The sequence below is a fragment of the Clinocottus analis genome, unplaced genomic scaffold (genome assembly GCF_023055335.1).
Source record: "Clinocottus analis isolate CAN_PGR_092001 unplaced genomic scaffold, fCliAna1.0.p SCAF_1, whole genome shotgun sequence".
Classification (NCBI taxonomy): domain Eukaryota; kingdom Metazoa; phylum Chordata; class Actinopteri; order Perciformes; family Cottidae; genus Clinocottus; species Clinocottus analis.
This window is the reverse complement of record NW_027175820.1, coordinates 4,358,723-4,374,357: the sequence shown is the minus strand read 5'-3', so window position 1 is coordinate 4,374,357 and position 15,635 is coordinate 4,358,723. Positions and strand designations below refer to the sequence as shown.

The 15,635-nt window shown below is 43.7% G+C and overlaps 1 protein-coding gene across 1 annotated transcript in view; it reads right to left on the bottom strand.

Moving 5' to 3' along the window:
* Positions 1-15,635, bottom strand: part of LOC137785667 (C-myc promoter-binding protein-like) — a 55,535-nt gene that overhangs the window by 37,627 nt on the left and 2,273 nt on the right. Inside the window, exon 2 of the mRNA XM_068577109.1 lies at positions 1,465-1,795. Within this exon, the coding sequence (XP_068433210.1) occupies positions 1,465-1,775 (311 nt within the window). The 5' untranslated portion in view covers positions 1,776-1,795. The remainder of the gene's footprint in view (positions 1-1,464; positions 1,796-15,635) is intronic.

Here is a 15,635-nt window from a genome sequence, read left to right as displayed (position 1 = left end):
GGTTATATAGAAGTATATGCTTTATGTGTTAAACTTGAATTCTCTCTGCTGACCACCAGGGGGCGACTCCTCTGGTTGTATAGAAGTCTATATAAAAGACTCCACTTTATTCCCTCGGTAAACATTGTAAACATGAGTTTATGTCTCAATCTCTAGTTTCAAGTCTTCTTCAATACAGCATGATGTTCATTTAATAAATTATGGTAATTTAGAGTTAAACAGACCATAAAGCAGGGGATGCTTTAGGGTGGGGCTACAAGGTGATTGACAGGTCTCTACATCACTCCTCCTCAGTCCACATAAGGGCACTTTCTGTTCACTGGTTGCAAAAAATAAAATGAAACATGACCGTAATCCAATATGGCGACGGCCAAAATTGCCGAACTGGAGGCCTTAAATCATCAGTTCACAAAGCAATGGGTGACGTCACTATGAACACGCCCACTTATTATGCACAACCTGCAGGCGTCAATGCTACTTTGTAGCTTTCTATGTTACTTTCTAATCCATATTGGTATCAATATAAGAACCAGTCAAAGATAATACTCTTTGCTCCCTTTGAAGCCTGAGCCACTACCCACTATCACATGGAACAATATGCACACACAAACGCACACACACACACACACACACATACACACACACACCCCTCAGCTTCCCATTAGTCGGACCACTGTCTGGAAAGTGCAGCCCCTCTGAGCTCTCAGCACACAAGAGCTGCTGATAGTGTCTGAGCTGAGCTCCCGATAAGCACCGCTATCTCTCTGGAGGCAGCCGCTCGTGTTAGCTCGTGTTAGCTCGTATGAACCTCCTGAGCGATGTCAAGGGCCACCGCCAGCGGTGTGAGCAAAGCCCTGGCAAACACGACTGCGTTTTTTGTTTTGATTCTTACTGTAATGTCATCTCTCTTGTTTTTATTGTTGTTTCATATATTGTTGTTTTTTTTTTACCATGTAAAGTGTGAGTACCTTGTAAAGCGCTATACAAATACAATGTATTATCATTGGTATTGTTATAAATATCACAGGCGAGTGTGTGTTGGGAAAACTCACTCAGGTGGTTTAATTCATAATTCTGTGAAATTGGACACAAAATAAGTTGAAAGCAAAAGTAAACCAGAATAAAATCTCACACCATATTGTAGAGACGTTCATATGATGCCTGCTACATTTCTACTGGAGCCGCCACCGCGAGGTTCAGGTTGACGGTTTTTAGTGAAATACCTCGACGATTGTTGAATGATTTTTTCTTTAAATTTGGTTTCTCACGTTGTCGTCTCCCCTAGGGATGCACTTTTAGAACCCTGGTGATTCTCGTCGAACCTCATTGTGTATTTGATGATATTAATTTGAGGACTAGTTTATGATTCACTCCCACACTAATGACACCGATGCCAAACATCCGCATGTTTAGCATCGTTAGCGCCTCACAGAGCCGCTACCGTGGACTCCTTCTGCCACTCACCCCAGGTCCGTGAGCGGCGGCTTGTCTCGCCCTCGCCTGTAGCACAGGAAGATCTGGGGCACCATGAGGCCGCCGTTGTTGAGATCGGCCGAGTGGCCGGTAGGCGTCTCCTCCACGCAGGTGAACCCCGGCGGCACCTCCTCGCCCATCGAGCGGATCACCACGGCCACGTCCGTGATGGGCGCCCGGGGCTTGGCCGTCTTGTGGCAGACGTCGTCAAAGTGGATCTCCTGGTCCAGCGGCTTGGACGGGTCCGTCAGACCGGCCACCACAAAGTAGTCGGCTACACGAGGGCCTTTGTCCTCCATCATCTTCCATCCCCGCCGGCTGCCTGCACGGGTACAGAGGGAAAGAGACAAAGAGAGAGGAAGGGAGAGAGGAAGGGAGAGATTGATTTTTGTGGCGCTAGCAGGTACAGATGGTTCTTGCGCCCTTGCTAAGGCAGTAAAATAAAATCTGACAGCCGTAAATCTTGCTGAGGAGAGGCCGGTAGAAGGGCAAACGAGAAGAGACGGTACGATGTGGGCAGTCATTTTTAGGCAGATGAATAGCTGACGGTCTTTGACCGGATTGACTTTAATTCAATAACATTTATTTTGTACAGCCCAACGTCACAAATTCTCGTCAGAGGGCAGTCTGTACACATACAACATCCTCTGACTTTAGACCCCGAAAACCTCCCCCCAAAAAAAACTTTGACGGGGAGGAAAAATGGAAGAACCCTTCTGGAGAGCAACAGAGGAGGATCACAGTACAGAAGTACAGAAGATGTCATGTGACCAGAATGAACATCATAACAGAGTTACACGTTTAATGCATACGACAGTAATTAGTCATAGAATGAGTGGTGGGATGATGAAACAGTTATAACCACCAGTAATATAAGCAGCAATGGATATCGTAAAATAATAATGATAATAAAGGTGTAATGGTATCGGCAATAGTCATAGCAATGAAGGCAGGACCAGGGTTCAGATAAAACCAGGACCCATGGCCAATCGTTGTTTCGTATTTTTTGCTAACAGTGATTAAAAAAACTGACCATATTTGGGGAGGAAGGCATTTAGGAAGTGTGCAAATGAATTTCCCCACTGGGGATTATTCATGTTTTCTAATTTACAATCTAATCTAAGTGAAAACCTTATATTGTTAGATTACAGCAAATTTTGAACAATTTTATATTTTCTGTAATATCACTGTACTATTATGTACTGATGTGGCTCAGACTGACAGTGTTATTGAAAAGATGCAGCTTTTTATGTTTTACAGTGACTTATTTAAAGCACTTTACAAGTAAAAAGAAAGACTTATCTGACTGCTTGTATTCAGAAATGTATATTGGAAAATTGAGGATGTGGTACGCTAAGTTGCATAGACAGTGGTTGTTAATATGAGCTGTTGACAGAATTAATTCAATTGTGAGGCCGGTGAAGACTCACACCTGGATAAAAAAGTTCAGCGTCTTGGCTTGAGGACAAGTAGACAGAACGGGTTTCTCTAGGTGTGAGAGAAGATTCGCCCGACAGATGCTCAGGTTTTAAACGATTCTCCAATTCTCAACAATGAGACAGCGCAGGTGAAGCTCGGCTGGCTACACAGACCTGAATGTGCATTTTAAAAAAGGGAGCACTGAGGTGTTTCTTCACACTTCACATTCTGCCTCAATAGCAAGCCGGTTCCACATAAAATCCTGCTGATGAGAAGCCTTGTGACACCCTGCAGCCCATTAAGCAGGGTGATAAACGCCCAATTGTCATTTCCTTGATCCGTCCGGAGGGCACAACACCAGCTGCACTTTGTGAAGAAGCAGAAATACACCGGTGGGAAAACAACACCGCCAACAGTTATGTTTAGGCAACAAAACCACAGAGTTATGTTTAGGCAACAAAGCCACAATATTATCTTTAGGCAACACCGCCACTAACGATTAGGTTTAGGCAGCACAACCACCAACAGTTCTGGCCGTCTACCAACAGTTAGGTTTAGGCAACAAAACTACCAACAGTTAGGTTTAGGCAACCTAACCATCAACAGTTAGGTTTAGGCAACATCACCACCAACAGTTAGTTTTAGGCAACATTACCACAAACAGTTTAGGCAACAAAACCACCAACAGTTAGGTTTAGGGGACACAACCACTAACACAACGTGTTGTTGAACGCTCAGCTTCTAATTGAAAGTCCTGTTTTGTTGAGCCGGTCCACTTCTCCTCCCGCCAACCAAAAGTCGTCATTTAAACAAAATCAATAGATTTCATTAGTTGCCACGATTCGAAGCTGGACCCCAACACGGACAAGAGCTGCACAGCTGGGATCAATCCCATTCATCAGGTGAATCTCCAAACAGCCAGAGTGGGTTTTTTTTAATGTTTCAAGGACACGAGGAGACTCAACAAACACTCTGAGGAGGACCAGAGAATCTTTAAAAGTGCAGCAGTGCTTTGATTTAGCTCTGAAACTGACCACCGATTGTATGTCGACTACTGATCACAGTGAGTCGGGATTGCTGAAGTCAGAGTCTGAGACAAAACCCATAAAACAATTGGAGCCAAAGTCAGAACAAAGTTAATGACGTGAGGAGAAACTATGGCATATCTATGAAGAGCAGATGCTGGAGGCTTTGCCAAAAATGTCGTTGCTGCCTTCCTTCAAAATAGGGACTTTCTGTGAATTTTAGGGGGCTTTTGGTGGGGCTGTCCTGAATTATTTTTTGGGCACCAGAGCTTTGGTAGAACTCAAAAGCAAACACTCAACTTGCGTCACTTTAAGCAGCACAATTCCTCCGTCACGCGTTAAGAAGCTTCACCCACACATGTTTTCTCAGAGTGTCATACCGAGTCTTTTGTTTTTTGAATTCAACGACATAATCTTACACAGCCATCGTGCAAAACGCATAGATGCATTCTGGGTCGGACTTGTTTGGGCATGCTTTAAATGCGTGACGTGAGTGAGAAGAAATTGGAGCTTGAGGTATGTGCGATGAGGCAACTTTTTAAATTGTGTTAGGTCTAAAATGTCCTAAATTTATCCTTTGTCTGAAATTGTCTATTAGCGTTGTGACCACCAAATTCTAACAATTTCGTTCCCGAGTCCAAGTGGACGTTTTTGGCGAAGAAATTCCATCAGGGTGCTCCTAAAATATTGTGTCCACGAGAATAGACCGACCTCCAATAGCGGTGGACAGAATCCATCCAAAAAAAAGATCTGTTGCAGGTATTGTTTGACTGGAGAAGTTCTGATACTACTTGTCCATGAATTATTTTAATCAATACCTTAAAAAAAAAAAAAAGGTATTGAGTACCGGACCCTGAATACCGGAGACGCTTCAGGCGGGGTGTTCACTTCCCTAATGATCAAAGAAATGTTCATTATTTCTCTTAAAGACCACAGGGAATAAGTAGTGACAAAACAAACAAAACCCAAAAATGTTTTACCCAATTAATTGTGGTTGAGTCCTCAGCCTGATGTGACTCAAGAGGAATCCCACAATAGTTTCTACATTTTGCATGAAAGTCTTGGAGAAGCAGAGGAGCACTGAGAACCAGCTTTGCCTCAACACCGGCCTTCCTTTAAGTGGCAGCCTGTGGGTGTGGCGGGTTCAAGTCTTAGGCCGCCTCCGTGGCAGAACTCATCCCTCAAGCTCTTGACACTCGAGCCTCCGGGACGGGCGGGTTGAAATGAAACTTTACCCCCCCCCCTCCCACTCCCCCCGCCCCCCACTCCCGACCATGAACTCACCGCCGTGCAAAAACACAAGAACTCACTGGGTTCGTGACAGCCGAGGTCAGGAGGAGCGAGGAATGTTGACACAGATTGAATTTAAGAAACGCTGGATTCAAAACATGTCTCCAGGCTTTTTTAATTATTTTTTTTTAACCCAAAACAGAATTTTTCACAGATGGCCATTTTATTTATTTAAAAAACATTCCCCATGTCGGTGACACAGTATGTGATAATTTACTCACACTGGCAGCCAATTCATTGCAAACAGATTTTAATTCAATATTGAGTAATAACTCGACTGAACGGGGTCTGTGATTCCAACCAGATGCAGTAAGAGGGTGTGGGACGAGAGGCTTAACAAGCAGGGCGTGTCAGGCGAAATGAGAGGGGAGGGGGTTCAAACAGCTGCCAACTCCAGTCTGTATGATGCTAACTGTTAGCTCCTCCTTTTAATCTCCTCTCCCTCTGAGACTAGTGGAAGTCAAGACGAGACCTCCCGACCTTGAGCAGTCAATCTCCTTCTTCTGCACGTCTGGAACACAATCATGTTTTTTTTATTTTCTTCTTCTTGATCTATATTGTTTTAGAAAACAAACAAAAACCTGACCAAACTGTGTGTTTATTGGTAAAGTCAAATGATTGTTGCTGGTTCGATGAGCCACGCTTATATCCATATGAATCGGCTTCCAAAAAACATTTGGACCAACAAACTTGGATCAGAACCTTTCTATTGAAGTATAGTAATTCATGCAGCCTGGTGCTAATGGCTAACGCTAACGCAGATGTCGTTGACCTGCATCATGATGCATTCATGCTCCACTCAGTAAACTTAAATAAATAAAAGTTGTTTTAAAGAGATGGTGTTCACGTTATTACAAAATAGATATTAAGAGATGAATTATGAACGGCTTAACTTCCTATCACACTCTCAGCGTTTACACTCTTTATAAATACAATACAATTATGTATTATATTATTTATCAATATAATACAATCATTTATTTCCTCATCATTTAAAATGTGTGTTTATATGTTAAAAACAGCTTTAGGCATCAATAACACAAGTAAAAGGAGACAAATTTGTGCTGGTTCACACTGACTTCGGCTCGGCTTTGTGGTCAATTACAATTCTTACAAAGAAAATCAGAAGCAGCTCATCTCAGGTTATCACTGTAGCTATCGACAGATGCTGAGGAAACGATGTGGATATTATACTCGGATAACAAAAATGCATCTCAGCTCATCCCGTCGTCACTTATCGAAACCGAACAAGACACTGAAGACACTGAGCTCTGGTAAGGTAACAGTGTCATCATATCACGTTCAGGGCTAAATCTGTAGTGTCCCTTTGGTCGTCAGCTGGGGAATAATTATAGACCGTGTATCAGAAGTAGTCACGGTGACGTCACCCGGTGGTTTATGGACTAACGTTTTTTAAGCCTCGAGTTTAGCATTTTGGCCGTCGGCATCTTGGATTACGGCCGTCAACATGTTTTTTTGCAAGTGACCTTATAAATAAATAAGGTCACTTGCAATAAATCAAGAGAAGTAGAGTCGATTATTTTGACTTCTCTAGAACCAGAGGAGTCGGCCCTGGTGGCCAGAATAGAGAATGCAGCTTTAATACATGAAACAGACTTTTATACTGACCACCATGAAGCAGACTAGGGCTGGAACTAAAGATTATTTTAATAATTGATTAATCGGTCGATTATTTTTTCGATTAATCGGAAAAAACAAAAATAATTTTAAAGCATTAATTTGCAATCTTTTAATTCCAAAAACAGAACTGAGAGTGCAAATTCACAGTGCAACAAATCTTAACAATAAAGAATTTATAAAACAATAAAGAAATACAAATCAGAAAACTTTACAGGATTGGTCAGAACTTGTTGTCGACACTCAGACACACACACACATGCACAGACCCACACACTCACAGACACACATGCACACTTACAGACACACATGCACACTCACAGACACATTCACAGAGATGCACACTCACAAACACAGACACTCACACACTAACAGACGTACACACTCAGAACTCAGAGAACAAGAGATGAGAATTCCAGAAGTAACCACTCAATGTATCAACGGATAACTTATGCACTGCACAACGAAGGTTGTTAATTAGATGTCGAACTACAAATCCCAGCAACACTTCCTCTGCATGAAGCCAGATTATATTGGAATGTTGAACGCAGGTCGGCGTTCTGCACCTCAGAGGAGATATTTACGCGTTGCTTCTCTTGAAGCCCCTACGGTATTTTAAAACAAAGACGTTATCTAACCCAACAGCGTGACTCAAACATGGGGAATGAACGACTAGCTAGCGAGCTAACGACAACGGTAAGCCGAGCTGTTAAGTTATCGTAAACAACGCGACTATGCAGTGACATACGAGAGGATACAGGGTTGCAACAGAGCCTCATGGACCTGCGCGCTCCGCTTCACTCAACTCTTTTGCTTAATACTCAAACATCTCCGCGACTTATTGAGTGGCGTAATAATCGTGCGACACAACGAATTGATAATAAAATTCGTTGCCAACTGTTTTAATAAACGATTTTTCGCGACTTTATCGATTCGTTGTTGCAGCCCTGAAGCCTTCTAGACTTCTATACAACCAGATGAGTCACCCCCTGGTGGTCAGGAGAAGGTATGCAGCTTTAACACATGAAGCATAGACTTCTGTACAACCAGAGAAGTGCCCCCCCTGGTGGTCAGGAGAGAGCATGCAGCTTTAACACATGAAGCATTGGCTTCACTTTGCAAAACCAGAGGTTGCCTCCTGAGAATAATTGGTTAAACTTTCACGGACCTCTTAGGGGCCACACATCTGCACAGCATTCTGAGTCCAAAACCACAGTCTATGCTGAACTTCCTGTCCAACAACTAGAGCAGCCTCATAAATTTCCCGGGACACTTGCGTTACAACACGTCGGTGTAGCACCCAGAAGACAGGATGTGTGCGCTCACATCTCCTTCAGAAACACTTACTCGGGAATTGAACTTGACACAAAAATGCCAAATAAGAGAGGGTTCATTGCAGCAGTCGCCGGAGGGGGAAGTCAGCTGGTTTGAATAGCGACGCCTCATCTTCTGGTGGACAGAACACAACCGTGTGAGGAAGAAACACAACGCTTCTTATTGCACCTACACATGTGCTCACATTGTCAATTATTGGCAATTAACCGCCGGCAGTGAAAAAGAAACGCATATATTCTCAATTTAGGGCACGAGAAAGGCCACAGTTTAACATTTGTGGATGGATGTTTTGAAGCCTTGGGTTTGGCAATTTGGCCGTCGCCATCTTTGATTACGTCCCTCGTCATCTTGCCTTTTTGCAGCCAGTGAACAGGAAGTGATCATATATGGACTGAAGAGTGAATTAGAGATGGCAAATACATCTCTGGTAATAACCTGTCAATCACCTTGTGGCCCCGGCCCTACAGCATCCTCTGCTTTATGGTCTGTTTGACTCTAAATGATCATAATTTACTAAATGAACATCATGCTGTATTGAAGAAGACATGAAACTAGAGATTGAGACTCAAACTCATGATTACAATATTGGGAATAAGGCAAAGCAAAAACCAGAGTATTTGGTGCACGTAAAAGTGGTCACTTTGTACTAACAACTGAAACAATAGAAAAGCCGTTGGCCTAGTTTGTCACAGGCCCGTGGCAGCAAAGCAGTGGAGAGCTCTGCAGTGTCATCTCCCCGTGAGGACGACCAGGGAGTCACATGACGGACCAAAGAATGGCACTCATCCCTGCCATGCTGTCAGCCCGCTAAAAATACGACGCAAAGCAAAGCAGCAGTCCGAAGGATCACAAACATACACACGCATATTTTTTTAAATATATATACACACACCAGTGGCGGGCCGTGGGATTCCGACTTAGGCCTTCAATGAGTGCCATATCATCCACATCACGGGCGGACTGGGAGGAAAAAGTGTCCCTGGAGTTACTGTCACAGACCGACACACTGAATACACGTTTTTACAGTCCACCACCACCTGCTCCGCCACACGGGACCACCGCCAGCCCTCGCTTTCATTTAATTTTGCCACGGGGTTTCGCGCGTGCTTTAGACTCCTTGGTCCGTGTTTCAAGACGCGTCGGGTGGGTTGCCGACATTGCCGCAGACCCCCAGACGCCCTTTACGTGGGCCGATCCCCGCTCTGGCGACGCAACGCGGCACTAAGAACAATGCACACCAGTGGACAGTCGCTTCAGGAGCACGGGGCCGCGTCAAGGTGAGTTGGCCCGGGGCGAGGTCGTGTTGAGAAGCACCAGAACCCCGACGTGTGCTGCAACAACTACAGCGCTGTGCTTGTTTGATTAAATATGACTGCAAATGTAAAAATAAAAAACAGTAACATAATCAGTATTTCACTCACCAGACGCACCTAAACCTCATTGGGAAAGGGGTCATCACTAAGTCCGATTTCTAGGTTCAAGGTGAGACGCGAGCTCCACTGACAAATCACTGCGCATGTTAATGGTCACACAGGCTCTGTGACCAATCACACGTCGAGGGCCTCAAGAAGACTTTTCCATGTATTTTAACCAGGCTAATCCTACATAGAGGAAGACAAGTGAAATGTGATTGGATAAAAAATGCTGTTAACCAGGTTCCAAGAAACCATACAAGAGGCCTGAAGCAGCAGAGGAACATATAAAGGCAACTGTGCAATGAGAGAATAAGCTAACAAGGACAAATATGTATAATACATGTAGTGTATTTGTGAAAAAATTACATTATAAAAAAGTAATAATTTTTTTATTATAAAATAGTTATAACTTTGTGATTCTGTTTAGGCCTTTAGGAAAGGCTTAGAAGGCCCTGACAGCCCGCCACTGATATACACTAAACATATGACTACATTCACAATTTGATGGGGCCTTTGTAAACATCATATTTCGTTTGGATACTCTGAATTTGGCAGCTTGTGGGGCAACGTTTCAGGTTTGAGGAGGAGTGTGTGTATATATATATATATGTGCTGCATATGTGGGACAGTGTTGAACTCCCACTGTAATCAAACATCCTCTATTGCCTCTGCCCATCCTATATTTCCAGAATAGAAGAAATTGCGGCGGAAACACAGGTGAACGTCTGAGAAATGGATTTGACATTTCCTACTTCACACTTCTTTTCAAAAAGGTGACTGCAAAGATTGACGGGGTTTCCACATCAAAAACTGATTCACTGAGAGAACATGATGAAACCCAGAAAAACCTGAATCCTATTATTAATTCAAAATGTTCAGTCTGCGGAGAAGTTGTCTTATATACATGAATGTCAAAAGACAGCCTTGAGTTTAGTTGCTTCAAAGTGATGAGAACACAAATCCATTGCATACTCGGTCACAGATCATCGCTGGGTTTCCTCCCAGGACCAGCATCCAAAAAGATGTGACTCCTGCCTGACGTATAAAAAAAAAACCTGCATCGCAGCTTCAAGTGGTCGAATTTCACAAAGCTTAAACATCTGGCCGCCCTCCGTCTCCCTCTGGCAGACAGAGCTGGACTCAGCCGTGAGGTCAGCGCCTGGAGAGAGGGTTTAAGAGAGGACGTGCTTTAAAAGGGTCACCGGAGGATTCCACGGGAGTTCCTCAGGCAACAAATGGAGCCGGTGGTTCGGAGCTTTTAATTTTACTTGCATCACATTTTCCTCTTTGTGGTCTTTTGATTGTCACTGTAATGTAAAAGTCCTCTGTGGAAACAGAACAATCATGGCTCGAAGTAGAGAGAACTGGAACGTGCCTTTAGTGCAGAATAACCCAATTATTATGACATAAATCATAAAAAAATAAAAGAAAGTGGAAATTTCTTTGATTTCAAGTGTCCACAAGTTTTACCAATGTTGGAGAAATGCTGTAAATATTGAACTATAAATATTGAACTATGGACATTTCTACATCCTAACTGCTCAGTCCAAGTGTCACAACGTGTTGTCACATGACTGTTTGTATACATGTCTCCGTGTGTGTGTGTCTCTCTGTGTGTATGCATGTGTGTCTCTGTGTATATGTGTGTGTCTCTGTGTGTGTATGTCTGTCTCTCTGTGTTTGTCTGTGTGTGTGTCTCTCTGTGTGTATGTATGTATGTATGTATGTATGTATGTATGTATGTATGTATGTATGTATGTATGTATGTATGTATCTATGTCTGTGTGTGTGTGTGTGTGTGTATGTCTCTGTTTATGTCCATGTGTGTGTGTGTGTGTGTGTGAGACTGTTGGTCTCAGATGAGTCCATCGTGCCTTCATAGCTTCGCTGAGAAGCTCAAAATTTTATGTTTTTGACAGAATCTGGTTAAAGTACACGGTTTATTTGGGGAAGGAGATTTTAAATGAGACGCGTAGAATAAAAATAAAATATAGTTCAAGGTTTGTTTTGGCTGCTTTTCCTCCTCACACATTCAAAGATACAAATCTCACGATAATTACTTTCTTCTGGATACAATAAACGTGGCAGCTTATTCTTATTTACTTTGCCAATTGTTTAAAGAAAAACATGCTTTTCAATCCCGCCGGCATGTTGTGGGCGTCCGAAGGTGTTAAACACGGCCAACGTGGAGGGCCTGGTGCCGGAGCCGGAGACGAGGCTGCAGCACAAACTAGCTGACTCATCCCAGTGGCGGGCGTTTGGGGAGGAGTTCCAAAAGAAGTCCAGACCCACTAGGGCTATCGTTTCAGCCAACGTGACGAAGGGAACAACTTCCAGCTGTCTACGAGGTCCCAGAGGATCGGGGTCCAAATGAAACGCTGTTCTTTTTTTTTTTTTCAAGGCTCAAGCGGCTCCAGCTGCACAGCGGGGCCGACACGTGGAGGAGCTGAAGGGGAATGTGAACAAAAACACAGCCAGCAGGAAGCCTCGCGGGCCCGGCATCTGCTCCCAGTTAGCCCAGTCAGAGGGGCTGTGGGCTCTCCGGCCTCTTCAGCAGCATCGGGGGTCACGCAGCGTCTCGCGGGAAAGACGACCTCTGTGAGAAATGCGCTCGGACTTCTTCCACGTGGCGCTGGAAGAAGACCGACCGGTTCAAATAAACACAGAGAGCTGGTTCAGGTTTCTGAGTCTCAGCTGCTCGGGAAGGCTCCCAAAAGAGCTAAATAACAGTAAAGTCAGGTTTTGTGCAGGGGAATGACGTTCTCAGCTCGTGACACAAAAAGAGAGTTTGCTTGTTTACTTTTGTTACTGCGGGAAATGTATGCCTGGTATCACCGTCCATTTAATTACACGTGTGTGTGTATGTGTGTATGTCTCTGTGTCTGCGCGTGTATGTATGCGTGTGTCTGTCTGTGTTTCTCCTTGTATGTGTGTGTGTGTCTGTCTGTGTTTCTCTTTGTATGTGTCTGTGTCTGTCTGTGTATGTCTCAGTGTGTCTCTGTGTGTATGTACGTCTGCGTGTGTGTGTCTTGGTGTGTGTGTCTGTCTGTCTGTGTATGTATTTGTGCGTGTGTGCATGTGTACATTAGAGCATCTCGGTGTCACCAGGAGACTCCAGAATGAGAGGTTACAGGGTTCAGCTCCTCATAAGAACAAGGAACATGTGACTCGGGCCGAACACATATCTTCATCGTCGCTTAATAAACTGGTTATTCGGTTGATAAAAGCCCAAAATGTCTTAAAATATATTCACAGAGGATGAATGAAAACCAGAAAATATTCACGTTTAAGAAACTTTTTTTTGTTTCTTCAAAAACGACTCAAACCGAGTAATCGATGATCAACACAGGAGCTCCGTCATTTAATAGTTAACGACAAATCGATAATTCTCTTGAAGCGACGCAAGTGGCATCTGGACAGACCCGGGGTCAGTGGTGTGCCACGTTGTTGACATTAGTTAATGAACAGTTAGATTGTCAGGCGTCTATTAATCATTGAAAACCAGAGCCGATGAGTGAAGACTTATCATATATATATATATATATATATATATATATATATTAATTACAATGCTCCAGGAAACCAGGAGAACAGGCCCGTTGTTTTCCTGGTGGCACAGAGAGTTAAACAGGCGACCAAATCAAATCAGGCGAGAGGCGGGTCCGATGACTCCACCACGTCCTTTCTGTTAATACTGATCTCAATAATGAACAGAATAACTGATCTTAATATCTATATAGGAATCTTGCATCCTCCTTAAAACGGTTCTGCAGTCTGATTTGATCAACGAAACATCTGACGGAGCCGTTTATTGATCCCCCCCTGCGCTCCGTGTCGCTGACATTTACGTATGAAAAAACAAAAATAAAGTTGGAAACAACAGCTGCGGGGTGAGCAAAAAATGCATCTCAAAGTCATATTCCAGGAACCATATCAAGGTAAACACTGGCTTAAACCCCACACAAGAGGTTAGCATCCTGGCTCTGTGTACAGTATTAGCACAGGGAAGCGCTAACGCATTGAGCCCTGTGGGAATTAATACCACGTCTCCTCCGGGAAACCTGATCTCACCGACATGCCTTCTCTCCCAGCCTGATCTTTTAATTCCCTAGCTGGCAGAAATAAAAGAAACGGAAGAAAAACGCTCGGTTTCGCAGTCTCACAAAGTGATTCACACATTTGTTTTTCGCCATGCCCTCTTATTATTTGCGGCTTGTCAACTATGGAGCCTGGCAGCTATGATTTAGGGACGAGCCCAAAGTCCCTCCTGATAAGCGCCCATTCCTGTCTGAATGATGGGAAGAAAGAAAAGACGGCGGGAAATGATCTTTCCTCCGCATGAAGCCAGACCGCACAACAGCAGAACAACGCGAGCGTCAAACGATACCTTCAACGGCGGAGCCTCGACCGCCGCTATGTCGGAGAAAGTTCCAGTTAAAAGTAGACTAAAAGAGCAAAGTCAGACGTCAATGCCACTTAGCCGAGAAATAATTGTGATGCAGGTTTACAGGATGGACCTGCTACACATTTTGATCAATGTGGGATACTGTACTTGGCGGGGTTTAAGTCAGAGACTCGTGATGATATGCATGTTTGTTTTCTTTTCATTGTTGATGTAGGTTTTCATCAACTGATGCTCATTTTATTTTATGAGTGGAACAAAAACGCACGGTGGAATAAGCAAGGTATCTGACTCTTCGTTTATACGGAGGTTAACCCGTTCCAAAGGTCGCCATTGCAATGGTACCTATTGAAAATGGCCGCGGGTCTTATCGTACTACTACGTTGCCTTGAATGGGTATTTACACTATGCTCCGATACTTATTTCTTTGTCTATACTGCTCTTTATGCCAACTTCCTGGCTTAAACACAGACTTATTTGATCTGAAAGTCAAACGGTGCAAGTAGCGGAGCTGTACTTTCATCTTCCTGATCCACCCATTCAGTCCGAGCACCTGTCTGGCCCTCCGAAGGGTCAATCCCTTAAAATATAACACTATCCCAGGAAGCCTGGCTATAGCGTGCTCTATTCGCTCTCACACACACACACACACACACACACACACACACACACACACACACACTGCAAACAGCTGCATCAGAGAAAAGGACAACTAAACGGAGCAAGATGCCTTTTTGTATCCCGACAGACGACTCTGCTCGGATGAGATCGGCACCCGTTGCCACGAATTCATCTCGCCGAAACATCAGATGCCACCCACTGACCGAGGACGCGTCCTGCCCGTCTCCCTGCAGACGATACTCTGGGTTCCAGCTCATTAGCGTTCCCTGGGAACAGGTAATCCAGCTCTCATTGGTTCTGCATGCAGATCTATTCTTCTCCAGTTCAGTGTCTTTTAGGCTACGTTGCATTTAAAAGCGCCGCCATTACCGCCGCTGTGACCCTCATGCATTATCCTGCTTTGATCGTCGCTGAAACAAATTAACTCTTCTTCCAACAAGTCTTGTTCCTTAAATAGTAGGATTGTGGCCGAATCTCTACCAATCTGTCAATACTTTATTCATCTATACTGCCTGGATACTTCACAATAGCTAAACGTGACACCAAGTTCAAGATCAAACTCTTGACTTTGCGTTTTTTTTCCCAGGTTTTACCTTCCGTCAAAATTTGGGTAATTAGTTTATTGTTTCATCAGACACTTGTTATAGTATCAAGATAACATCCAACGAAAACATTTGAGAAGTTTGGCTCATTTTGTTAAGAGTTTCTAAAAGAAAAAAGTCCTGAAGTACAGTTACGGGTATTGTTTTAGTTTAGTCAGAGACAAAGATATTCAGGTATTATACTTTGTAATTTACACCTTTATGTCCAATGACAGTCTACTCCATAACTTAAACCTTTATGTCCAGTCTAATCCGTAAGTTAAACCTTTAGTCCAGTCTACGCCTTAACTAATAACCTGCTTCACAAAGACAGTTTTAGCATTTTTTTGGCAATCTCAAGATATTCTACTTTTAAGCTTCATTTCTGGGGTGACACATCACAGAGGTCTGAGGTTTCGCAGAGACGGATATTTCC